General features: G+C 39.6%; 2 protein-coding genes across 2 annotated transcripts; one reads left to right on the top strand and one right to left on the bottom strand.

Annotated features, from left to right (window-relative positions):
* Window positions 1-6,502, top strand: LOC100497410 (tetraspanin-7-like). The gene is made up of 2 exons (XM_002932182.4): window positions 1-682; window positions 2,065-6,502. The coding sequence occupies exons 1-2, from the start codon at window positions 375-377 to the stop codon at window positions 2,507-2,509; spliced, it is 753 nt and encodes a 250-aa protein (XP_002932228.2). The 5' UTR covers window positions 1-374; the 3' UTR covers window positions 2,510-6,502.
* On the bottom strand, window positions 5,575-20,230 carry panx2 (pannexin 2). Its single transcript, XM_012960218.2, has 4 exons — window positions 19,904-20,230; window positions 19,241-19,560; window positions 12,595-14,028; window positions 5,575-10,769 (listed from the first exon to the last, which is right to left on the bottom strand). The coding sequence occupies exons 2-4, from the start codon at window positions 19,464-19,466 to the stop codon at window positions 10,402-10,404; spliced, it is 2,028 nt and encodes a 675-aa protein (XP_012815672.1). The 5' UTR covers window positions 19,467-19,560; window positions 19,904-20,230; the 3' UTR covers window positions 5,575-10,401.
* Window positions 20,231-27,635: the final 7,405 nt, after the last annotated feature.

Below are 27,635 nucleotides of genomic sequence, written 5' to 3'. Positions count from 1 at the left end.
TTTCCCACTCTGACATTTATTACCCAGCTAAAGGAGATCTATAGCCTTCCTATAAATCAGAGCAGCTGAGTGGGGAGGAAAAACCCTGCAGTGGACTGATGTGTTAGCAGAGCAGATACAAGCAGAGCTGCGATCTGCAGCGAGGGATAAAGGTTTAGACCAGCAAGGGACCTTAAGTTCCAGGAAGCTGTCCTTTGTCAAGCTACCTTATTAGTGTGTGCATGCACGTATATATGCATATCCAACAGAGGAAGATGAAGGGAGTCAGTCTGCATCTTGTCGAAATGGACCACCAATTACTCTGCACTCAGAAGGACCTTTGATCAACCTCAAGCCTCGTTGAAAGCCTGCCAAAGGGGAGTAAGAACAATAGCATGGCTTTTCTTAAACTATCCCTCATGGCTTTTAGCTTTGTGTTTTGGATTGCTGGGTTGGCCATGCTTACAGTGGGCATATGGACAAAGATCTCATTGGAAGAGTACCTGGTGTTATCTACTAATGATTATCCAAATACCCCAGTAATTTTGCTAGGGAGCGGAGCTGCTGTGCTACTCTGGGGTTTCCTCGGCTGTTTCAGTGCCGCAGCAGAGAGGCGCTGCCTTCTGCGCACCTATGGGCTCTTCCAGTTGGCTGTGCTCCTGGCTGGGCTGGCTGCTGGACTCTCCGCACTCTTTTATCGCAGGTAAGAATTTCCTCTCTCATTATCCAACCAACTGCCTACCATGCTACCTTTTCTACAGCAGTCATCTTTCCTGTGCATAGACTCTCCCTCTCCTTCTACTTGCAGTGCACAAAAGAAAATAGGGCCAGAGGGCATTGTAGCTTGCTAATTTTATTTGGATTAACAATATAAAGTTCTAATTATGTTTACTTTAGTGCTGGTACAGTTTAGATCTGACTTATAAGCTATTATTATTGCACATTTTTGTATTATTGTGCACTTTGGTATGTGGTTAATGAATACATATTTCCAATCTGAGGTCCTCTTCATTCTGCATACATCCAAAATCGTCCGTAGAGGCAATTGTGTTGTAGGTTGAACATCCCTGTTCAACTGAGCCACAGACTGAAATCTTCTCTTTTTTAAAATAAATCCGTTTTTACAGCAGCCTCTTAGTTTGGTAAAAAACTTTTTATAGGCATTTCGGTAATTTAAAAATAAATTTACAGTTGGTAAAAATTATCTTCTGTTGGGTGCCAGAAGGTACCCAAGGAATACCTTTAAAGCAAATGGGTTTTGGAAAGAATAATTGTTCTCAATTGTGGGGGCAGGTTTGGGAAACACAAATGGGAAGCCAGGTCAGGGTTTGGGTTAAATGCTATAGTGACATAAACATTTGTGGTTTACTGGGGCTATGGTTTAGGTTGTGGGTCACTCAAGTCTGAGGAGTGAAAAATGTGGGTCAGCAGATCCTTTCTCAACCCTGCTGTGCTGGTGTATATGGACCTCTTGTAGAGCAATTTGGCCAGCAAGAGTCTTGTAGATGGCACAACATTGATCATTCTAAAAAGAAAATTGTGTCATCAGATTGCAGAATCTGCTGCCATTTGGGCCATGGGCGGTAGCAGGCAAGCATAGGTGAGAAGTATATTGGTTGTTGGTGAATCAATGAGTTCTGAGTTTTGGGGCCTGTTACAGGCAAGCAAACACCATGCAATACTATCAGGATTTTTACTGTAGAGATAATGTTTTTCTATACTAAACAGAAATAAGCAATGGATAGGAACAAGTTATATGCTAATTCAAATGACTAATTTTCCCCACATTTTTAATTTAATCTGATGCTAAAGAATAATGGAACAATTGCAGTTTTTTAAACAGTGATAATGTTAAAAAAAAAAAAAAAGATGGAGGAATTTCCTTACTGATTTTTTATGGCAATGCCTTGTTCCTTTTGTTCTCCAATACAAATACGGTAAGTGGAAAAAATAAGGGGCTTATATACCAGCAAGTGTAGGCTTATTCTTGTTATACTAACACAAAGCAACCAATACACATGTAGAATTTACCAGTCTGCTGTGTGACAACAAAGAACTGATTGGTGTGTTAATGCTTTGTAATAGGGACATTGCAGAGGGATTCCAGAGTGGCCTACAAAACGCTGTTCAATCATATGCAGAAGATGAGGAGAAGGCAGATGCTCTAGATGATATCCAGAGGGCTTTGCACTGCTGTGGGGTTCATAGTTACCAAGACTGGTTTGAGTCACCCTGGTCCTTGGAGCAGCTGGAACAACATCAGTCTTTTGGAGAACACAGCAATAATTCAGTGCCCAGCAGCTGCTGCCAGGTGCGCAGAGGATGTCGGAACAACCCTCTGCTGCCAGGTGCCCCAGGAATCCATTGGGATGGATGCTTTAAGAAGGTGTGTGACTTTGTAAGTGACAACATGTTCTACATTGCTACTTCTGCTTTGGGTCTGGCACTTATTCAGGTGGTTGGTATTGTCTTAACATGTCTGTTGGCTGCCAAGATCCCTAACAGTGTACCAGAAACTGTACCAACGTGAGCCTTCGTGACCTGGCAGAAGGCAGTTACCTGCTAATTGTAAACCCTCAACTTTTTTTTTTTTCTAATACCAGAATTATTAACTAGGAGTTGAGGTACCACAAGAATAATTGTGAACTGTATTTCCTTATGGGTGAACTATATTCATCAATTGGTTTGTTCTATAATGAGGAGACACACATAAAAACACTGTTTCAGAGTAATAACTTTTGTCAAGTTAGGGATAATCTGTGGCTATCTACTTTTAGAGCATGTTTTTGGAGAATGAAGATGGAATTGTTTTCTTTGTGTTTGTAATTGTAATCCTAATTATTTGTGTACAGTATATAGATGAGGCCTGGTTCAACTTGGATCTAAAGAGAAAGGTAATTGTACATTTTTGTACTTTTTGGAAGTTAGCTAATTAATGTTACTGAAGAATTTGTAAGTAGTTAATAGTTACAGGGCATAACAGGGCTCCAGAACAGAATATTTTTATGGTCACCATTTCCAGAATTTGGGAAACATGCTGCACTTCTAGCGACTTGATACATCTCTCATCAGCAGCTGCATGGCCTGCATCTCTCTAGTATGTTATCTATGGCAATATTTAAGCAATGTATTTTATAAGAAGAAGAAAGATATTAATTCCCCACCTATATAATATAATGATAGCCATGCACAGGCCCTTTTTTCACAAATAGCATAGTTAGAATTGATAACTTAGCTACTAGCCGATATGCACTTAACTGGGGTTCACTAGAAGCTAAGAATGCCTACATTATTCACAGTATAACATTTTTGAGACAACAAATTATCCAGATACAGAATACTGCTGCTAAGACATGGAAAAGAACAAAAGCAAAGCAGTGATTTAGGGAAACATATGGCAAACTCAAACATACAACAATGGTGAACATATATACAAACATGGAGAAGACATGTCACACATTAATGGGGCTATTTACAAAATGTAATGCCAATGGGAAAAAAATGATTTTATGTTTATAAATATGTATGTTTCTAAAAAGTATACAAAAATGTCAAGTACAGTATGTATGTATAACATCCATGTGTATAAGTTCCCTAGTTTCTATTATACACCAAATGAATGTGTGCTATTATGGTATTACAGGTATCGGACCCCTTATCTGGAAACCCATTATCCAAAATGTTCCGAATTACGGAAAAGCCATCTGCCATAGGCTCCATTTTAATCAAATAATTCACATTTTTCTCTCTAATAATAAAACAGTATCTTGTAATTGTACAACTAAGATAGAATTAGTCCTTATTGGAGCAAAAACAATCGTATTGGGTTTAATTACTGTTTAAATAATTTTATTAGGAGACTTAAGGTAGGAGATCCGAATTACGAAAAGACCCCTTATCCAGAAAACCCCCAGGTCCCAAGCATTCTGGATAATGCGTCCCATACCTGTATTATACACTTCTCTGGACTTTTCAGTGTCCATTGAAAGCAACAGGACTGATGTTACAGAAAACTCCTGAATACAAATAGAAAATTGTAGTTTTTTATACATATATATACCTCATAACAACTGGTGTGAATGATGTACATTTTCTGTAAAGCTCTGTGTAAATGTATCAGCACTATATACGTAAGAGATAATAAAAGATTCTTGTATTCCTACATGCTTATTTGCAAATGGAGGTGAGTGCCAATGCTCCCCTTCATCTTACTCTAATGAATTATTAGTGCACACATTGACACATGGGAACCCTGGAACCCTTACTGTCAGCATGCTCCAGGTGGTAAGTCCAGGGTACCCCTATCAAGTTGCGTCAATACTTTTGACTGACTTACTCCAAGTTAATCAGACACTAATGCTGTTATTAATGAAACATGGTAACACTGATGCGATTCTAACACAAATTTAGATGGAAGTACATGTCCATATTGGTGCATCACACACAAGTTGTGAATGCACCTAAATAGCACACTGCATTGGTAAAAAAGTCTTTCTGTGCATTTAAATTTTTATGAGTATGCTTCATAAAGTTTCATAAATCTCCCCACCCCCATCCTTTCCAAAGAAAGTTGGTTTTCTGGAATTTTGCATAGCAATTTCCACTTTGAAGTTGAGTAGACAGGCATGAGACAGACAGGCTTACCATGAGACAGACACAGCTGCATGATTGAATGACCTTAACATGTGTTTTTAATGACTCATTACTACCTTGACTGTCCTCATAGAACCAGTTCTGATGGACAAATCTGTCTTTCTGCTTAAAAAGGCAAAGAAGACCTTTCCTCATATGTCTATCCTAATGAGTAAGAATCTCTTTATAAACGTTGGGTATGCCCCTTATGAAGATTACATTGGATTGCAGGCAATTGCTGTTCTAATGAGTGGGAAGCCATTCCAAACATTTTGTAGTGTCTTTGCTGAGGAAAACAAAATGCTACGTGTGCTATTACCCTAAAATTACATAAAACAGGAAATCTGAACCTAAAAGCACTCATTTACCATTTACCCAGATTCAATGGGTTACTGCACAGCCTGAGCAAGCAGAAAGCAGGGAGTGGAAATGATGGGCAGGAATAGAAGGTTTTTGTAGATACAGGGTCACTCATTACCTACTCTCTTTGATTACAGAACCAGTGCAGTACCACATTCACAGTAAGGAGCAGCCCTTTACACTTCATTTGAGCATTGCTAAGTGCTACATCTCAACTTGTGGGACAAGTGAAAATAACAAGGCACTTTTCATCTGTTGCCCTATATGTTGTAAATGAGCTCTCTAATCTGGCAGAAAACAACTCAGCAGTATTATGGACTACGGCAGTTTACATACCCTTTACCTTGAATGAATTTTTTTTACTCCAAATTATTCTGGTGCCATCACAATGGTTAATAGACCTTTTGATCAAAATTCCTAGTGTTATGTTAGAAATATGTCTTTAACAGATATCCGTCCTGAAAATTTGGGCTATAGAAAATGAATTCCAAAAAATAGCATAACATATTGAGCTACCACAGTGCTATGACCTCCATGCTTTCACTACCACACCAGGGAGATCAGAATATTCCAAAACCCAATAAAACACAAAGGAATCATTAGAATTCAGTTTATTGATTTTCCATACTATTTATTTCATTCAGCAGTGACAATTATGAACTGTGCATTTTAAGGTTATATGGACATAACCCAAGATACTATTAAATGAGAACATTAACAGCTGTTGTGCTCTTGTTCATATACAACATCACATACACATACATTCATTTATTCTGGAATGTAAATTTCTATTACTAAAGCAACCCTCTACACAACTTAGCTTTACAATACCTGTATTTATGCCCTCCCACCAAAAGAGCACCCCCTCACACAAAATGTTCTTAGCAATTGCAGTGGGCCTTATTTACTGTTGTAGGCATAGTGCAGAAAATGGGTGCATTTTGCCAATTTTTTGCACCACCAAGTGCAAGATGCACTTGGAGGATTCTAGTTATCCCTGGCAATGACAACATGCATGCATGCCCTTTTACTTGCAAGCGATTTACACCTGGTCAATCATAGGTGTTATAGGTTATCTAGAGCCTCTGCAAACTACGCCTTGACCACTTAATTTATTTTAGTAAGGGCAGCTGGAACATTAATGCCCAGATCAAGGCAGTTTGGGCACAAAAGCTTTGGGTATGGTATTTTACAATGTATAACTTGCACATGTTTTTGCCTACATTAGTAAATGAGGTCCAGTAAGTTTATCCCTTAAGTAGTGGGCTGCTGGAATACCAAACCCTAAAGAGACATATCTTGTTTTTGTATGCAGATATATTTGTATTATTGCTTTTATGACTGGTTTTCGGTTACTTGTGGGAGTTTTACATTGAGTATAACAAAAATGAAAGTTGATGAGAAAACGCTTCTTCCAGGGAAACTTCAGCACCATAAATGGAAAATATATATCTCTATTAAAATGATACATGACTATTTATTATTAGAAAATACAATATAAAAATAAACTCTACATTTGTTCTTCTATTCATTGAGCGTATGTTTTCAAACAGGTTGATGTAAAACTTAAACTTGAGGAGGAGATCAGACTCCTTGCTCACAAAGCATGGACACATTGCTGCACAGCAATGCTCTACTTGATCATCATACATACATTTTCCGTGCCATGTCTGTACCTGTAAATGAAAAAATAATTCCATTTCTCAAGTAAATATGTACTTCTGTACTTTATACAGTACCAGTAAGTAGAATACTGTTCTTTCTGCATCAAAGGTCCAGTCTTTTTTTATAAGTATGTGTCCTGTAAAATTCCTTTTAAAATGAGGTAAGTTCAGCTTTAAAGTCTAGTCAGTTGTGTCTGCCATCACATTAAGTGGTTTAGTAAGGTACTCTTTATTACATCTCTTTAAGAAAAATTTTTTTAAGGAAAAATATACCCCATTTATAAATATATGTTTTTATGACATATTACTTTGTAGATTACTGTGCACTGGTTCTTTTATGCATATCTGCACTTGCACATATTGGTGTAAGCCATACTGCTTGCCTCAGCAAGGACTTTCCACAGAATGCATTAATTCCAATGTACCTAGTGGTTAGAGACAAGAGAGCTGGCTGAGTGGAAACACTGGCACTTGCTGGAAGTTGGTCAGGAGTATGTACAGACATGAATGAGATGCCAAGTACATAATTTATATTGTATAATGAATATGGGTTGAATGGATCAGTCTGTGAGGTTATATAAGACTGATGTGTAAAGCTGGCCATAAATGGTAAGAACCGCTCTGCAATCCAATCTTCAATCTGTTATCCAATTGTATGGCCCAGGCCAATGACTCAATGAGTCATATGGGGGACCTACAGATTACCACTGGGAAAGGACCCTATCAACATGTCATTGTAGTTCTTGTCTGATGGCATTTTTAAACCTGCCTAATCTATAGCTGCCTGGTATTCAGACAAATATTGATTGGGCAGGATTTTCTGTGAGGCCCATAAACAGATCAGTAATTTAGGGATTAACTCCATGAATGCTTTTGTTGGATTGTCAATCCGACAAGATAAAAACTGATGGTGTTGGAAAGACTTTCTCATTCAAATACATTGTCAAATGTAGATGCATGAACAAAAGAAAACATCCAACTTTACATTACAGACTATGGAGATCAGATTTGATAGGTCATACGAAATCTCATGCTGTTGCGTGGTATTGCATGACAAGATTGGATAAAATCTGACCAACAAAATCACAAGCACTTGTGGATTTTAGACCTAAGTCTGGAGGGACTGAATTGGCAGCTTTTATTGGCTCATGTACAGCCAGCTTTACTAGAACCATCTGAGGAAGATGCCAAGAAACTGGTTTTCAGGGCCCAGTAAAGACAAACAGTAAAGTGCTAAGATTAGCTAGGCTAGATGGTGAAATAGTTCACTGTAGTAGTGAGAGACAGTAAAGTCAGATAGTATGGGCATTCCTGTGCCACAGCAAGAAGAAAGAGAGGGATTGGTACTAAGGAAGATACACTCATTCACCAAGGTGAAACACATTCCTGAGGATTTTGGCTGAGCGCCAAGATGAGATGGTCCCAGAAGACCTGCCAGACACCAGGTGGTGAGCAGTACCTTAGGGCAGTTCTGTCCATCTATCAGCCTGCAGGCCACATCTGTCCAGTGGGCTGCATCTGTCCCACAGCCCCCCCCTTGTGTGACCTCCCATTAAGGTCTGGCTGCCGTGACTGCTTACCTTTGTGTAAGCTTTAAATGGTATCAGTACTGAGATGAACTGCCTCCCCCTGCATTATTCACACCTCGGATTAAGGCTGTAAGCCCCCCCTATTGTTCACACCTGCAAGTATCTGCATTGCTCACTCCTAAAAGGGCCAATTTATGGTTGCTCAAGCCTTTTCGCTCAAGTAATCTTACGGGAAACGCTGCATGAGTTAAGGAACTTACCTGGGGTTTCAGGGAAATAAACTCGACTTAACCCCCGAAACCCCACGTGAGTTCTTTATCTCACGTATGATTGCTTAAGAAATCAGAAATGGGCTCCTCCATGTTTCCCATAATTGTCGATCCATCTTGCACATAACTTAAAGGACCAGTAACACCATTTAGACCTCCCAGTCCAAATCAATCAACTTACAGTTTTTACTTCAAATGCTCTGCTGCATGCTGCTTTGCTATAATACATCAGTAAAAAATCCAAACCGACGCTTTCCTGTGGAGTAAATAGGGTGTTCGCCATCTTGCAGGGCCTGAAAGCTTCTTCTCCCCTATGTGCGCGCTGCCGACAGCTTCTTCCTGCTTTTCGTTTCAAAAATCCCGCCTCCGTGACGTCACGTCGCTTAGCAACCAGGGAAGCTACTCTGCAGCTTTTCCCTTCAGCAGCCGTTCCATGAATGTGCCTCTCCTCCCACCAGCTCTCCTTTCAGTGTCGCTCTCCCCTACAAGCTGTGCTGTTCCATGAATGTGCCTCTCCTCCCACCAGCTCTCCTTTCAGCGTCTAAGCCGTGCCGTTCTATCAGGTGTGCCTCTCCTCCCACCAGCATGTCTTCAGCACAGCGATCCCTGCACTTCCTGGTTACAGCCGGATGTCTTGTGAAGAGGAGATATGTCGGGGACGCGCACACACTATGGGGTAGTCGCCATATCGCCTTTCTTCAAATACTATGGAGAGGAGTTTTACTAGGGATTGTTTTGCTAAATACAAGGTAAATAACTACAATTCAGCTGGACATGGGTGTTAGTTAGAGGGTGTAGTTTTTATTTTTTTAATAATATTTTTTACTGTTACTGTTCCTTTAAGGAATTTAAGCCAATTCTTACTGAACAGCTTCAACTCGGGAATGTTTGTGGTCCTCCTCCTATGAACTGCCCACTTAAGGTCCTTTCACAAAAAAATCTATTTTGGCCCATTCACAGAACGTTCTTCCAACAGCCTCCTGAGATCTGTAACAAATTGAATCTGTCCCATTCCACTTCAGAGAAACTTGTGAAAGAGGAAATTTGTGAAATGCATTGAAGTCAATAAGTGTTTTTTTCGCTGCAAATTTTTTTTTTTTTGCAGCCATATCTATGGACATTTTTTCGTGGCAAAACCTGGTAAAAATTTTGCTCATCACTATTCTTGTTGGACAGTAGTGGTTTTCTCCTTGCTACTCTACCATGCACAATTTTGCTAATAGCTGTTTTTTGGAGGTCCTTGGATTTCTCTTTTTGAAGCCCTGATGCACTTCCAAAAACAGTGTTAAGATCAGACTTGGACAGTGAAAATCGAGATTTCTGTTCGCTAAATAAGGCAGGGTCTTCCACACTCACAATTTCCTGTCAAAGGAATTGAGGATACTAGAGGTACACATACTGATACACAGCGGCGTAACTAGACATCCTCAGGCCCGGGTGCAGGGCATGAAGCCCCCCCTTCCCCCGCTTTGATCCATTTTTGTGGCAAATTCGCACCGGTGTGAGCATCCAGCGGGCCCCGAGGGGATGTGACACTGCTGATACACAGATATAAATTTGGATCGTTATCCTCGAAAAATACAGACAAACGTTAAGTTTGACTCGTTTGTTTAATTGGGTACTAATTGTCTATTTTTAGGACTTGGGTGGAGAACAGATCAAATTTTCTGTATTTATGCAGAAATACTGAAAATTCAAAAGGGTTCACAAACTTTCAAGCAGCAGTGTATAAATATATACAGTCCCAAGAAGACAAGAGTGTTTAAAAACTACAGACATTTTGTGCTACTCTTTCCTACGAGGGTCAAAGAAAACTGTGCTTTTCACTGCAAACTACCCTAATTTATTATTAGATTCATAATGGTGAAAAAGTGGTGAGTTCAATTCGTCATTAGCATATTTAGAAAATAGTTAAATGCTCCAAGCTCATGCAGCAATTAGTGTGTTTGTATAATGAACCACCAATTCTCAGTAATCCAAAGTAGTTATTATGGTCCTAGGCTCCTCAAAAGAAGCCAACATGACCTGTTTTGGTGGAATCACAGAAATTATTTCACCAGGATCTGGGGAGGAGTGATCTCGATCTCTCAGGGTAGTAACATGTTCCTCCCTGTCCTCATATAAAGTGCTAATGTGAAGCAGAGGGTGAGTGGGATTACGATTAAACACACTCATTGGTTCTGGTTTCACCTGGCTGAGTGTTACACTCGATGTAGTCACTGCTGCAGAGGTCCTGTGGCCGCAAGTGAGGAACAGCCCAGAAACAGATACATCTCTACAGCTTTCAGTTAATGGCTGGTTCTCCTTCTCTATGTCTGCAGTTGGTTTTGGAATATCTGAAAAACAATAAATGCAAAATACATGTGCACATCTTAAGACATGTTAAGCTTCTTTAGTTAATAGAGGTTTATTCGGCCTCCCAACATCAACACTCTACATGAAGTCAGAAAAAACAAAATCATGTGCATTCTCAAAATAATATCATAAGCACCATGAATACTATAAACAGCATTGAACCAGTTTTGTTTACACAATATCTTGATCATCTCAAAGATAAGCTGTTCCCAATTTAATAATCTTTGCAGTATCACTTTGAGTGTGCTCTTGATCTGCAAAACAAACCACAGATGCTGGCTTTCTTGAGGAAGCTGAAATAATAACACAGATGAAAACAAACACATTGGCAATATTCTTAGGAGCTAAATGTGGTAACCTGAAATTGCCTGCAACAGCTATACACACTAGAGCTCATTTATCAACACTGGGCAAATTTCCTGCCAGTGATTTGCCTTTTTTAGCCAGCTGCAGGTAGGATAGTGAATGGGACAATGTAGTTGGTTGCCATGGGCTACTGCCCATGGGCAATTTTGCCCGGTGTTCACATATGACCCAGACTGAAATAGTACTGAAGACTCCTCTTTTGCCTTAGCAACACTAATTTGTCTTCTCTGTAAAATATATCCTTCAATTAATGGATAAATCTGTCTTTATGTTTTTATGACATTAGGTACTATCAGCAAGCTTCACATTACACTGGTTATACACTAAAAGATCACTTGTTTGGCCAGGTCAACAGAATAGTAATTATTTGCTTAATCTAGTTACCCAAGTGTTAGGTTATATATGCAATACATGCATAGATATGTCACTGGAAAACATGGTTTTTTTTTTAAATGAAATCCATTTTTTATATTTTAATTTTGAAAATTTGTATGGGGCTAGACATGTTCCTAGTCACTCTTTACTGCTGTGCTGTTAGTTGGAGTGATATCACCCCCCCCCCCCCCGGCAGCCGACCAGCAGAACAATGGGAACATAACAAGATAGCAGCTCCCTGGCACCTGTAATGCTAAAAATGCTCCTATGCCCCACCTAGTGATAGGCACATTACAAGTCCGACCCATGACTACTTCAGTTACACTGAGTAGGAGAAACAATAGCTTGTCTTGCAGATATTGTTAGAATAGAAGTTCTGTTGTATAGTTCTGGCTTTTTCTGAAAGCTCAGGATCAGACACAATGACCTGAGATGGCTGCCTACAAACCAATATTACAGCTAAAAATTTAGTTTTTGGTTCAAAAATAAAATTTGAAATGGTGGAGTAAATTATTTGCTATGTAAAGAGTGTAATTTAGAAATAAAAAGTACACCATAAAAATTATTACAGAATCCCTTTAACTATTTTAACTAGGAAGGTGATAGCATATAATATATGCCATGGATAATGGTCAGTTAATTATCTTTGAGTCTTGAGAGTCTTTGAGATTTTGTAAACAGGCATAACAACTGCATATCTATTCATGACTATAGGGTCTTAAAATTAAATTGGTAGGAAACCACATTGGTAATACAGGATAAAGACCAAATGTAGTCACGTGATTGCCAGTTGTGCCAAAATAAAAAAGTTGCGTTGGCGACAAAAAAGCAGATAGCATGAGGCCTATGGCAGTTGTTGTCCTTGTTGCTTTGTAGAGAACTAGCATCAACTGCAATCTTTGCCACAAACAATTTACTATTTTGAACTGAATATATTTTGTTATAGCTATGAACATCTGTGACAAAGATTGACACAATCCATAATATTCATGCACATATTTGAAAGTTTAAATATTTTTAAATCTGTCTCACAGTGCTTTGGGCACCTTTGGTAAATTACCTTACCTTTTGTAGATGTTACAGAATCGATTATTGTTTCTTCATGGTTCAGGAAGCCACTCTCTTGACTTTCAGACAAGGCAATAGGAGCATCTTGTGTCTCTGATTTGGGTTTTTTATTGCTAAGGATGTATGGATGAACATCTAAGGAGAAGTGACGAGAATGCTTCTTATCACCCATGATGCTTAGATCAGTTTTAGGAGAAATTATCTGAGAGGAGCATTTGGAAGAAGCTTCTAAAAGAGGGGCTATTATGCTATCTGTAGCAGTTTTTCTCCTAACAGGTTTAAGCTTTTCGGGCTTGCTGTTTTCAATTTTCATGATTGCTAACTGTTCCTTGAAGGGTTGAGGAAGAGGATTGCTACTTGGAATCCACTTCATTTTCTTCCTTGGTCGTTTTATAACAAGTTGTTCATTGACATCAATGTCTGCTGGGTTTGCGTTAGGGTCAACAGTCTGAATACCTGAATCACGCATCGTGGGTGTGGCATCGTAGTTTGATTGTGCCAGAGCCGCCAACAGTTGACGAACCACATTGTCATACATCAGATCACTCTCATTTGTGATAAAGTCCAGTCGATTTAAGGATTTGATGTGGTCCCTATTTTCATTGCAAAACATAGCGAGAATATTAATATCACAGAACTGTGACTTTTGCCACTGTTTCTTGGTCTTAATGCCAACTTTGTTAAGTTTGTCAAATATGAAGTTGGACTTTCGGACAATGAAAAGATGGATTAAATTGACAAGAATAATTAGATTAATGAAGCTAAGAAGAAAAATATCCACTGAAGCAATAATTCTTTGGAGCTGAACAGCTGGCAGTTTACAATTCATTCTTATGTAAAACTTTGAGTTTAGGGTTTTATGAAAGGGCTCTCCCAGTGCACATAAGAATTCATTCTGTTTTTGGGTTGCATAATAAGTGCTTAAATATGTTATTGGTATAATGCTTAAAAAAATAATGAGCAAATGTCTTGCTAAATATAACTTGGCTAAGATGTTACTGCGACCTCGTCTTTCCAAGTACTTTTCAAAAAGGTTTTGTTCAGGGCTTTTTTCCTTTTCTGCATTTTCTATAATCTCTCGTTTCTCTCGTTCAGTAATACTTGGACCCTTTGACTGAATTTGCTTCTCAATTTTGGGGGCACGCCCCTCTGCTGCCCGGTGATAGCAATTGTCAATCTCTTGAAGAAGAAAGTTCAGCTCCGAAGTCAACCTTGTTGAGGCAAGAAATTCCCAACCCAGTGCGGGTATGTACATTATTCCAGCAAAGGCTAAAAGAGCATAGGGCAGAAACTTGTGTTCAAATAATGAAGGCCATTGACTAATATCCACTCCTGGTAGGGCATCTTTAAGTTCTGTCCAGCAATATCCTCTTGCATACAAGGCTTGATCACGGGTGAAGTTTTGAGGTGTGTAACAGTATATAGGCTCCTCTGCATAACAGAGAGAAAAGTCACTGCTGTGGGTTTAACCTACAAGAAAAAGCTCTGAAAAATAATGTAGATTTTATTTTGTTGATTAAACTAAACAGCATGATCCTAAAATATAATATTCTGGCATCAAAATCATTTGTTTTAAAAAAATCCAAAAAATAAATAATTAAACCTCTATATAATTTCATGTCACAGAAATATTTATAAGACAAAAATTTACTTGTAAATGTTATTGCAGTAAAAGCAATATTTGTTTATCCTTTTCTGTTCTCTGGGCTTGACACTTCAGAAGTTATCTCATGCTTTATCACGTGAAATTGAATGGATGAGATTCAATTCGAGGAGAGAAAACCTGTCTCCAAATTAATTTTTTTCCCATAGACTTTAATAGGGTTTTCACATGATAAACTTCTGAATTGAACTGTATCTCAAATTGAATCTTGTCTATGAGTTGTCACATGATAAACATTTTTCTCACTGAACTGGATCTGGCCCAATGTTACAAACAAGCAGACAGATATTGCTTTCAATAGCAAGAACATTTACAAAGAACTTTACAACCTTAGCAAATGTCTAATGTATACTGGATCAATACTTTAATCAAGCTAAATATTTTTTCCCAAATAATTTTTCAAATGTTTATGTAAATTTGTATTTAATACCTTTCTAAGTAGACCACATCTACTAGAACAGCACTGTCCAATGTCCTACAGACTGCATCATAAATAAAAAAGTTGATAGTCTGATCTGATTGGTCCTTCATAAAACTAATACTACCATTACTATTTATATTGCCATTCTTCAGGACATGATCTTTCAAGGACATGCAAAGCCTACATTTTCCTACCATGTATATAAGTTGGGCACTTCTCCCCCACCCAAACCACACCATTTGTACTGCATATATCCCCTCCATTTGCCAGTGCCATCAGATTTCCTAAATCATATAGCAGCTTTCACCTGGCAGCCATTTTCCCTCTGACATCATCAGTGACATTAACATCTGCAAACAGCACATGTGCTGTAAAGTTAATGCAATGAAGAATGCAGGCTTACAAAAGCAGAACATACTTTGATAAAAACTCCTGCTTGGATTGAGCATTGTACTGGTTTAACTAAGCTCAGGAGAAAAAAAAAGTTTCTCCCGCAGAGTGCACAGCTAGAGCAGAGTTTCTCTGGAAACCAGCTTTGTCATCTCTTTATTGGCTGCTAGGGTGGAGGGTGTGTATAGTAACCTGAGTTGAAAAAAAATAAGCATGTTCAGTTAGCCAAGAGCCAAAGTCAATGTATTTAAAGGTTTCAAAGAGGGTGTTCACGTATTGAATTTTTTGTGGGGGGTTTACATGTCCTTACGTGTATAATTACCATGTTCTCTGTCAGCAAATAACAAATTGTTTGGGCAAACCTTCTGTACTGCTAAACTGTATTCCTGTAACATTTGCACCTCATGAAAGTGTTTTTATTACTTTAAGATAAATACTTCAACACATTTTTAGCTGATACTTTCTAAGCTAAACCCAAAAGAAAAAAGTTTAAGATTTAGAAAACCCACATTAAGCTTTACTGCTGTCTTGCAGATGACAAGAATACTTTGTTTATTATGGGCTCCATGGGATTCTGATGGGATGATGAGAAAGAGAGCCAGACTATTGTACTTTCTGGGGGTTGTCTAAGACCTGGAGTAGAAGTCAATGAGACTGACTAAAGCCATGCATTAAAAGATCTGATCATTTTGGAGGTTGCCAAATGAGTGGATCTTTCCCTGATATACCCACACAGAGGTGGGCAATATTGGGCTAAACCTGCAAGATTTATATCTGCCCATTTTTCCTCTGATACATAATCAGATACATTTAAATCTGCAAACAGCCTACACACACAGACCCTTATTCAGCATATATTTCATCAAGAATACAGGCTCACACAGGCAGAACTGTCTCTGATAAAAGTTCTTCTTTGTTTGAGCTGAGCTCAGGAGAGGAGGTTAGGAGAAAAAAATTGAAGCAGACAGCTAGAGCTGAGTTTCTATGGGAACCTGCAATGCCATCTCTTCACTGGCTGCTAGACTGGAGGGCGTGTTTAGTAATCTGAGCTTAGAACAACTGAGCATGCCCACAAGCCAACAGCCAAAGCAAATTCCTGAGGGAGGGGGCAGAGTGGGTTACAGGAGGAGAAGGAAATCTAAGTGATTAAGGGGACACTGTAGCCTTACTATTAACCTCTGGACAACCAGAGTGGCAGGTACTGAAGGATTTCAAAGAGGCTGTTCACTGATTACATTTTTGTGTGTGGGGTTTACATGTCCTTTAAGGCTAGGCTCTGTATCTGTGATACATACATTAGTTCTAGTAGGATAAGAAACTGGAGCTCACAAGACCAAACCCTGAAACGGTAATGTCATGCAATTATCCAAATAATGTGACACTACATGATCCAGACCTGATGTTACTTTCTTGGTAGGGTGACAGGGCATCAGTAGATGGACCAACCGTAATCACAATTTTCACTTGATATTTTCCCCCACAGATAATGATCAATTCATTTTAGAAAGACAGAGGAAGAATGGATCAAAATTCAGGTTTTAAATCAAAAGCTTCCTTGGTTAGCTCTAAGGTAAGGCTATTTAAAGGGGTGTTTACCTTTAAGTATGTTATAGAATGACCAATTCTAAGCAACTTTTCAATTGGTCTTCATTATTTATTTTGTTTAGTTTTTTAATTATTTGCTCTTTCCAGCTTTCAAATGGGGGTTGCTGACCCCAGCAGCCAAAAAACTATTGCTCTGTGAGGCAACAATTTCACTGTTTTGTTACTTTTTATTACTTATCTTTGTATTCAAACCTTCATATTCATATTCCAGTCTCTCATTGCAACTCTACCCAAGCAACCAGATAACAAGTAATAAAATAAAACTAAAAGTTAACTCAAAGGTGAACAACCCCTTTAATGTGTCCACAAAACAGCATAAAACACATATTATTAAATTAAATTTGTGTCTAGGTGCAAGACAATTTATAAACACAACACAGATCAGTGATTACAAGGTCATAACCACAATTTAGCTTACATCATTGCACTTAATGGTAATGAGACCAGTATATTTATTTTTAAAACAACTGGATAGAATTAGCAACTATGTAATTTCAAAATAATAAAACCTTTTTTTGTATAACTATTGCTGTTAAACTAGCATATATGGTAGATCTACAGCAACCATATTCCTACATGTTAAAGGCACCCCAATCAAATATATGCTGCACAGCTTTTTCATACATAATGCTTTAGACGAACTTTAAATGAGAATAAAGGGCAAACAGTGGTCCCCAATATTGGCTTTCCTCCCCTCTCTGCAAGCACAGAAATTATTTCATACCCCTCAGCACAGCCTTGCTCCCCTGTAGTGATGCTGAAAATTCAGAGCTACACAGCAGGATTGGTGGCTGCATTGACTGGCCACCAGAACTCTGGCAAGAATACTTGAAGCCAATATGTTCCTTGCTTCATGTGTGCATGTCCCTGGTCAGCCATCACCACCAGAGAGCACAGGAATAGAAATCAAGTGGGCAATCATGGCAGCTGCCAACCCCATCAGGTCAGGTTGGATGGATGTATTTGGCCACGTATTTCTCATAAAAAAAAGATAAATGCCATTGCTATTGTGTCTGAGCAGTGTTGCTCTCATTCACACTGATTGCCCACAGCACCAGATTTCAGTTTGGGGCATCCAAAAGCCGCCCCATTCTTCACTCCCCCACCCCCCAAGATTGCACGCATGCGCATCCTTTTTGGTCAGATACAGAGCAATGGGGACAGGACACACGTCCCTTCCCCAGTGCCCTGTATGTGAGCACATTTAACTTGTGGCTGGACAGCATGCCGCCCCTAAATTTATGCCACCCTAAGCCCATATTCTCTTTAGCCTTGTATATTACTACTTAGCCTTGCATATAAATATGCACATTTGCTTAATATTGCCAGGGCTGGTGCTTTCACTTGATTTCCATTGCCAGATATTGGGGGTGTATTTTGACACTGGTATCTGAGCAAAGAAAAATGCAGAGGGTAAAATGCCCCAAAATCACTTTGCCATGGGGCTTGCAAATATTTCTTTTTCACATTTACTCTTTACTTACAATATGCAGAACAATGCTGTTCTAGTTTAACTCCTCCATACATCAATATAGCCCAAATCTCAATGAGGAACACCAAGGCAGATCCCAGGCAGTTCTAATAAACATTAAGTTTGTGAGCACGCAGGTCAGATTAAAATGCAAACTAACTAAACAGTTATGTCCGATATGGCCAGACATCTGCCTACTCCAGCCCTTATAGACTACATTTTGGGTAACTAACTATATTGAAAACATTTTTTATTTTGTGCAGTCTATCTATTTTACCCAGTTTCATTTTTACACTGAACTGCTCCTTTAAAGAGATACTGACACCACAAATTAAACATTTTTTACATTTATACTAGCACTGGCTTTGCATGCTATTTATAATTTCACCATAAATGTATTTGCCCAGTGCTTTTACATTACATATATAATCCCTATGTCCCTCTATGAGGGGGCTGCCATATTTGTGCAGCAGGAGGCCGTTAGCATTAGAAGCTATAACTGACAGGCTGAGAAGGGACAGTCAGGTTGGCAGTCAGGTTTAGGGACTTCAAGTAACAATTACTTACAAAAGCAGCCCTATCACTGAAAAACAATCAACATGACCTATAGGCAACTTTAAATTTACATTAATAATTTAAAGAGTTGTTTTTTGGTGTCAGTATCACTTTAAGTCAGTCTTCAAGGACTGTGAATTTCTTTGCATTAATGAGTCCGTTACAAAATGTACCAGCATACACTGTATTACCATTGTATTTATATATCTAGATAGTTATGAAATTATAAATGATATTTTTGGCAGTTATAGGTTTCAAGGTCAGCTATTAGGTTTCAAAGTCATGCTATTATTTCAATGATGAATTTAAACTTTAAGAAATGCTTTACTGAAGTACTGCACCACAATTAACATTTGCTTCTCTGTGATATAAGCTCATGAACAAAGCTTTGCAATATTTTAGTGATAATGGCAGTATTAGTTGAAGAACAGAATCCAAGATTTAGTGCAACTACATTATGTTAATGTTTTTATTTATATTGTGTTAGTGTGATATGGCTGCAGTTATAAAATGCACCCTCTAAATAAACTCTACTCACCCGCAAAGTTCTTTGTGAAGACTAAGGTAACAAGGAGTATGGGTATAAGGACAGTGCCAATGGTCACCACTCTGTCAAAGGGAAGCTCAAGCTTAAGCTGCACCATAAGAGCTGCAAGAGAGCCAGCCCTGTCATCTTGCTGTCCAGGCAGTATCAGTTCTTTAAGTTTCTCTCCAGCCAGCAGAGCAGTAGCCATGTCTGGATGGTTATCAATGATATGTTGCATAAGAGTATGAGGTTCTGAATCTCTTGAGACTTCTCTCTCTTGCTTATGTGTAAAGTGCTCTTTCCAGTTAATGGAGATGTGTTAGTAGTCAAATCTTCAAGAGAAAACATACAACATTATAAATAAAAAAGAAAACATATTCAAGATGAACAAAAAAGTGTCACAATCAGCATTGCAGATGTACGTATAATTGCCTACATCTTCCTTGCGATGAGGTCTTAAATTGCACATAATTACAATGTACATCAAAATGATTGCAGGTAAAAGTTAGATACAAAATAAAAAAGAAAACTTCTCCAAACAAATATATTTTTCAGTATAGACATATTGTCAGTATAGAAACATCTGCAGTCAGCTGCAGTCCAAAAAAAACCAAACCAATACAGACAATACACATTATTGCACAAGTTGCATATAGATATTCAGTATATATTCACCTGCTGCTGCTGGTCCTCGGGCTCCTAAAAAGATGATATGCAGGACAGCTGCCATCTACAGATTTTAGGCAGATTGAAAACTTACATTTCATGTCACTGTAAACTGGCAAATCTTTAAACAAGGCTGAGAGAGGTTAGATATTCATTTGCAGTGATGCTTGTTCCCAGCATTGAAAGAAAGATGGAATATTCTACCAATAATCCTCTGCAACGTCTATGCATCCCAGTAACAAACACAAAAGGGCAAACTGCTGGCAGATTAGGAATGAAATAGATTGTTAGATGTCAGCCATATGATCAGAGAAGGAAGGAGAGCATTTCTAAATACTGCAGGCTACAGAAGGGAGGCGGGATCTCCGGCTGTACATTCTGTACCACAAATGTGTTCTGCATTTCCCTTCCTCCTAGAGACAGAATCAGACTCTCCTATTCACATTGTACCCTCTGTTAGTTTTAAATATGTTTGTTTCATACGGAAGAGAAAAAATTCCGGCAATGCATTTGTTTTGCCGTATCTAGAGATTGCATTTGTGCTCACAATAATGCTGCATATTCTTGTAGATATCACAAACACTTTAAAGGATGAACTCAAGATTCCAAGGTCAGTGCATATAGCTTTGTGTATTTACTCAGAGGTAATTAGCATCATACTTAGCTGAGCTTCAGTGCATTTGACATGACAAATGCTCATTTTTTGGTTAATGGTGAGATTAGTTTTTAACTGCAGATCCCAATTAATGGGCAATGGCCTTAAAACTGTAAGAAAAGGCACAGAGGATATGGTTCAGTAATGAATGCGAGAGCTACTACAAATTGGTCTCTTGCACTGAGACTGCACTAGCTTTTAATAAAGGTACTTGTACCCATACATGCTCCTTGCAACTTGCATGTAGCACAAATGCCAAATGCAAAATGAATGCAAGTTCAAAATACAGGAAGCTTGATGGAAGGGAACCTTGGATTTAACACATCCCTTGAGGAGGTTTTACTTTCAGGGTTCCCTTATTAATATCACATGTTACTGAAATAGAAATCTTTTTAGTATCTTTTCAATATGGCAAGAAATAAAGCAACAAATAATATAATTTAAACCTCCCTTAAATCACCCATCTGGATTTTTATGGGAATGGAAAATTGTAAAAAAAAATTTTAGTTAGGAATTAGGTTGGGAGTAGTGGATTCCCTGTCTGTGTGGGTACTCAGGGAGGTCAATGGGTGGGTTAGCATCTAGCCAGAGATACCCTGTCAGCCCCCAGACTTGGGGTAACGGCTCATCCATTTCATAATAATCAGTTTCTTTATATAGAATGGGATTGTTATCATCAGATTCCTAGGGTAGTTTCTTTGAATAAGGTCATCAACCAGGAGGCACACTTTCGGGAATTTGATTTGTAGGTAAAGTGAAGGGGTTGGCTAGATATGCCACTACTGCGGACCAATAGTTAGCAATACCAAACCATATGTGCAAAGCCTGAGTTAGCAGCCAATTTTGGGCATTCTGGCTGTCTTGACCTACCTATGATTTTCTTGGTGAATAAATTTAAACTGAATTATCCTATCCTATCAATAAGAAAATCATATAAGTTATAAGAACAGTGACCCATTTGTTTTTAAGCTTTGGTGAATGGGGGAGGGAATACTGTAAGACTCATACTATATAGATGTGAGAGTAGTTTTTTAGACCTAGGATCCAAAAATCGAGCCTCCTAGCAAGTTGACTCTGGGCCTAACGTTAGTAGTCCAAATTTAGTTTTAAAGGTGTGCCGCAATTGCAAGTACCGCAATAGTTTATCATATATATCAGTGTTTCCTAACTTTTCCTTAAGGGTTTCAAACTGTATAAAGTCATTAAAGGAGAAGGAAAGGTAAAAACTAAGTAAGCTTTATCAGAAAAGTCTATGTAAATACAGCCATAAGCACTCACAGAAACGCTGCACTGTGTCCTCTGTCTAAAGAAACAAATTATTTCTTGTCTCCTTTTTTGTAAACATGTTCTTTGGTATCAGACTTCCTCTCTCAGAAAAATTCTTTATTTCTGGGGCCAGAGTAAAAAAAAAGTTCTAAATGATTCAATGATTTAAAGTAGCTGCACTGCCATGGGAATTAAATGAAAGAGTATTGGAGCAGGTATTCATAATTAACTACAAAAGAAAAACACTCACATTGATCTTTTTACTAGCAAAAGAAAGTTTTTGTCAGGGTTACAGAGAGGCTGGTTACACCCATGCTTATTACACACACATGTACAGTTGTGGCAAGTTAATCAGAATGCACTAATATTTGGAACCAATGCAATATTCAAAAAGATGCAATAAATAGAAGGAGAATATAAAATAAAAACATCAGATATATTAGGACTGAGTAAAGATAATCCAGTTTTAGAAAGAGATAGAAATTGAATGCCTGTATACATATCCTGTTGATCTGGTGATCTACCTCAGGGTAGTTAAAGGTTACATGGGCCAATAGTAGCTGCCGATATCGGTCCCTTGGAACGATTCGGCAGCTAATTGGCCCATGTATGGGCACTTCTGTCGTGCCTGCCCGACCTATATCTGGCCTGAAATTAGCCAGATCTTGATCGGGCAGGTTAGAAAATCTAGTCGGATCGGGGACCGCATCAACGAGCCAATGTGGTCCCCGATCCGACTAGATTTTCTAACCTGCCCGATCGAGGGACCAACCTTACCTATGCCCGTTTGGGGCCAAACAATCGAATTACCCTGGATTCTCCCGATATCGCCCACCCGTAGGTGGTGGGCCTTTAGCTTGCACCCAATTTATTTTTTTGTCCCTGACATGCATTGAAGATCTCTCTACTCCTCTATCTAGATATGACAGGTAATGGAAGTAACACAACGAGGTGTCTTTCCTTTAGAATACCAGTTTCCTACTAATGACATTGACAAGATTGTGAAGAATCTGAATCCCAGTGTAATAAAATTACCTTTGGTGCGGCGGGGACGCCCGCCGCACCATCGGCAGGGACGCCTGCCGAGCCGCTCCTCTAGCTGGCTCCTTCCTAATGCGCGCGCGCCGCGCACGTCGGCTATTTAAAGGCGCAGGCACGCTGGCGCGTGACGTCAGCGCGCAATGGCGCCAAATTTGAAAAATTAAAGGGGTATTTAAAGGGGTTTTCTGGAATGCTTCCTTGCCCGTGATAGGTTTATTTCTGGTGCCTATATCTGTGCTTTAAGCGTCTACTTATTCCTGATTCCTGTTTTGACCCTGCCTGGCTTTGACTATTCTGAATATCTGTATCCTGACCCGTGCCTGTTTTCGACTACTGATTCTGCTTAATCCTTCTGACTGATTACCCGGTGTGACCTTTGCCTGCCTGACGTTCCTCGATTTCTGCCTGCCTCGACCCGGTCTGTCTGACTTCGTATCTTCTAACTCCTGTCTGTACCGTGACCGTTGGCCTTAAGACTTTTTATACTGTCGTGCCCCATTGCTGGCCAGAACTCCTGCCCTGCACCTCTCGTTTAAGTCCAGGTGGCATCTGAGTAGCTGAGGGCTCCTCCCGAAGCCAAAGGCGGTCACACTACTGGCGAAGCACGAGCCTAGACCAGGGTGCTTAGCGTTTGTTCTGGCATTGGGTGCCGACCGTGACACCCAGGAAACTAAGGGTTAGACACCTTCTTCTTTCTTCACTTTCAAGAAATGTGTGGTGAATTTATCCATCTTTTACAGCAAAAAGCAGATCCATAAAGGTCCTTGCCTACCCCAGAATGAATACTTAACCCACAAATTTATACAGAATTAACAGAATTTATACTCTGACAATAAAGTAAATCCACCCACAATTTACAGAAGATGCCACAGAATTAACCTACAGAAATCTGAAAGCTCTGAACCCTCGTCAGATTCTGACACCCCTGCCAAGACATAAAACACCAATTTTTTTAGGGATCGGCCAAAACCAGAGCCCAAAAAGAAAAGGACCCCACACAAGACAAGTGGTTAATGAAAGTTGTGACCGTAAGAATATTGTTTTTAACCTCAAGTTACCAAATTTTCCATCTGAGCTGAAAGAAAGATTTTAAGGGAGGTGGAAACTTTAACCCACACTATTAAACTTTAAGGGCCATGACACATGAAGCTACTTATAGCCAGCTACTTGTTGCAGCTACAAAATGCCCAAACACACGTTGAGACAATTATCAGTGATGTCTATTTTTAATCGCAACAGGTAGCTGGCTACTGGTAGCTGCATGTGTCACTGCCCTGCCCTAAAAATAAAAATCCTATTAATTAATTCCACTAGAAATACTTTTTAAATCCAACATGTTCTGCCTTTCAATACACTCAGTGTAGACAGTGAATAAAGCAGCTGAGGCCCAAATTAGTAACATCATTGAGGGCTCCTCTTGCAGGCAGACTTGTTTTTAAATGGGAATGTGCGACACAGGAACATAGAGTATAGCATCTATCACCAGAAGGCAGAACACTGGTAGAAGAAGCTGACTCCTCCCTATCCAGCTTTACCCTCAGAATACCACCAGAGGTTTTAGTTTTTCTATTGTCCTCAAGGAAAAATCAGTGACTTTAAGCAATGCAAAGGTCTTTCCACAGGCAACTCCTATTATTGAGGGTGGAAACCTTTTTCGGAGTGGGTAGTTGCCTGCGATAGCAGTGATCTATCGCAAGTGAGTAAGTCGCTCCGTGGGTGCTTGACCTTAATAATTTAAATGCATAATTCTGGATGAAGCTTAACTTGGTGCACTTAACATCTGACAAAAAACAACCCCCATTGGATTTAGCAGGATACTTGCTAATTTTGGTGTTATTAGACTAATAGAAACTCCATTTGATGTTATATTGAGTTATATTGAGTAATATGCAATGTTGTTTATGGGTTCATAGAGCTACTAAGAGAGCACTGCACCAATGTTTAGTATAAAACGACTGAAAATTCTTTTAAAGCATTACACAAAAATTACTTACCTGTGTTACAGTTATGGAAAACGGTATTAATGTCCTTTCCTTAAACGTCAACAGGTTAAACATCTCTGAAAAAAGGAGTAAACTGGTTATAGATATATATGTATAAAAATACATTTCTTTATAAAGCAAGTGTTGGAATATGTCAAGGGTACAAATCTGATCTAATGGAGAACATTTGAAAACTAATAGACTGATAATGTATTAGTTTCTTTGGTATTGGTAAAATAAACAAGATCCCATGCCCAATATTTAAACACCACCTTAACTGGCAATTGTCTTCATCTATAGCAGTGCTGTCCAACTTCTGTGGTGCCGAGGGCCAGGAATTTTTCTAGCATACATAGTGGAGGGCCGCTAATGGAAGCCATTTTTGACCATTCCCCTTTTTTAAACCGCACCCACTTCAGACTGCACCCATGCTATCTCAAGAGCTTTTAAGACCATGCCCACATTAATGGTGGTAGCACAGCAAAAACCCAAATGCTTGGTGCTCACTACGGGGATATCAACTGTCATTCATATGTGAAAGAATTATATTATGTCATGTTAAGACACACCCTTAAATCCATATGCCTCCTGCTCCCCTGTGGATAGCACAGCAACCCCAGCACATAATTACACACCTTAGGGACCATTTAATGGCTATTTCCAACTGCAAACAAACTCCCAGAACAAACCCCTGCCAGGTTCACCTCCCACAGGCAGCATAGGGTAGGTAGAGTATGGCACACACAGGCAGCATAGGGCAGGCAGAGTATGGCACACACAGGCAGAGTATGGCACACACGGGCAGCATAAGGCAGTCAGAGAATGGCACACACAGGCAGCATAGGGCAGGCAGAGTATTGAACACACAGGTAATAGTTTGCCTGATCTATGCTGCCTGTGTGTGCCATACTCTGCCTGTCCTACCCTGCCTGTGTGTGCCATACTCTGCCTGACATATGCTGCCTGTGTTTGCCATACTCTGCTTGCCCTATGCTGCCTGTGTGTGCCATACTCTGCCTGCCCTATGCTGCCTGTGTGTGCCATACTCTGCCTGCCCTATGCTGCCTATGTGTGCCATCAGGCCCGGATTTGTGGCGAGGCCACAAAGGCTCGGGCCTAGGGCGGCACAAATTTAGGGGCCGCAACATAATTTTTAAATTTGGGTCTGATAAGGAGCAATTGGGACCTCTCCTCACTGCTCCGTATGGGACTTTAAATGTTTGTGCATGCGCACTTGGGGGGGGCACAAATGGGGCGCTGTGTGCCATACTTTGCCTTGCCTATGCTGTCTGTATGTGCCATTCTCTGCCTGCCCTACCCCATCTGTGTGTTCCATACTCTGCCTGCCCTTAGCTGCCTGTGTGTGCCATACTTTGCCTGTTCTATGCTACCTGTATGTGCCATACTCTGCCTGCCCTACCCCACCTGTATGGGCCATACACTGTCTGCCCTTAGCTTCCTGTGTGTGCCATACACACAGGCAGCATAGGGCAGGCAGTACATACAGTGACACAATGCTGGCAATGTTCCTACATTCTGTCTAAGGTGTGAAGAGGTGAACAATGTAGGTGCTTACAGTCTGATCCTAAAGTGTGAACAATGCAGAGATTAAAAAATATGAACAGTACAGGGGATTATATATTTAAACAATACAGGGGGGTTACAGCCTGAATCTGAGGTGTGAACCATGCAGGGGGCCAGTTAATCTCAGTACTGATACCATTTAAAGCTTACACAAAGGTAAGGCATCAAAGCAGCCAGACAGGTGGGGGGGCCACACAGAGGGTCGCTGGCTGCCAGTTAGACAGCACTGATCTATAGCATTCACAAATATGTAGCAGGCTTTAGGTTCACTTTTTGTATCCTTGACTGCTAGCTCAAAAGTGCATGAACTAGCTATTTCCTTTACCTTGGACGTAGTATAGGAATGGGTAATGTCTATTATTCCATGTGGGAGTTTAACCTTCTTTAAAATTGTTTCCTACATGAAGGCAATACTCGCTTTTTTTGGAGTTTTGAGGAAAGTAGAATTCACAGAATGTCTTAATGCCCTATATATATATTGGGAATGGGTAAAAGCAGAGGACCTCTTGTTTTGTGGTAACAGCCTCATCGCACCTCCACCAAATGGTTTAAAATTCAGTGGTGAGCACAACTTTCCCTTTTTCGCTATAAAGGAGCAGTGGCCAGCTTCATGTTGTAGCTCCCAACCTTTCCAGCTAGAGTCAAGTGATCCAAATAGGCCAATAAAAGGGCAACCACTTGGTGATTTTAAGCAAGTTGCAGGTAAAACTCAGTCCCTTTGTAAAATGTATAATCAAGTAGTAGAAATCTTACTGAATCAGATAAAAGTGAGTGTACGACTGGCCAGACTGGGGATGACTGACATAGTTGGCCAGCTTGAAGTATATTGCAATATATGGACAAAGGTAAAAACTAAGTAAGCTTTATCAGAAAGGTCTATGTAAATACAGCCATAAGCACTCACAGAAATTCTGCACTGACTTCTCTGAAAAAAGATTAGTTGTGTCTGTAATTCCTGTGCCAGAGACATGCAGCTTTCTGTTCTCTGCTCTTTCCTGCTCCCCCCTCCCTCAAGAATGCTAAGAACTCACTCCCCCCCTTAGGAATGTGGATCTGAGCCAATCAGCAGGAAGCTGACTCATTGTCTAACTAACTGAGTATGTTCAGTTTGGTCTGCATGTCTGTGCAGGAGAGAGGCATTATGGGAACTTTCTTTACACAGCTCAGCATTTTTTCTTCCTGTTTGGCTTCAGATCTTCTGAACAGGTGAAAT

This window comes from Xenopus tropicalis, chromosome 3, assembly GCF_000004195.4.
Source record: "Xenopus tropicalis strain Nigerian chromosome 3, UCB_Xtro_10.0, whole genome shotgun sequence".
Classification (NCBI taxonomy): domain Eukaryota; kingdom Metazoa; phylum Chordata; class Amphibia; order Anura; family Pipidae; genus Xenopus; species Xenopus tropicalis.
Note: the sequence above shows the minus strand (reverse complement) of the source record. Positions and strands in the feature narration are given on the sequence as shown.

What these genes read in the sequence shown, in the direction of transcription:
- LOC100497410 (XM_002932182.4), top strand. Translation starts at nt 375, where the DNA reads ATGGCTTTTCTTAAACTATCCCTCATGGCTTTTAGCTTTGTGTTTTGG. An exon ending in TCCGCACTCTTTTATCGCAG is followed by an intron (nt 683 to 2,064) that starts GTAAGAATTTCC and finishes GCTTTGTAATAG; the next exon opens with GGACATTGCAGAGGGATTCC.
- panx2 (XM_012960218.2), bottom strand. Translation starts at nt 19,466, where the DNA reads ATGCAACATATCATTGATAACCATCCAGACATGGCTACTGCTCTGCTG. An exon ending in CTTCACAAAGAACTTTGCGG is followed by an intron (nt 14,029 to 19,240) that starts GTGAGTAGAGTT and finishes TCTGTTATGCAG; the next exon opens with AGGAGCCTATATACTGTTAC. An exon ending in TTCTGTAACATCTACAAAAG is followed by an intron (nt 10,770 to 12,594) that starts GTAAGGTAATTT and finishes ATTGTTTTTCAG; the next exon opens with ATATTCCAAAACCAACTGCA.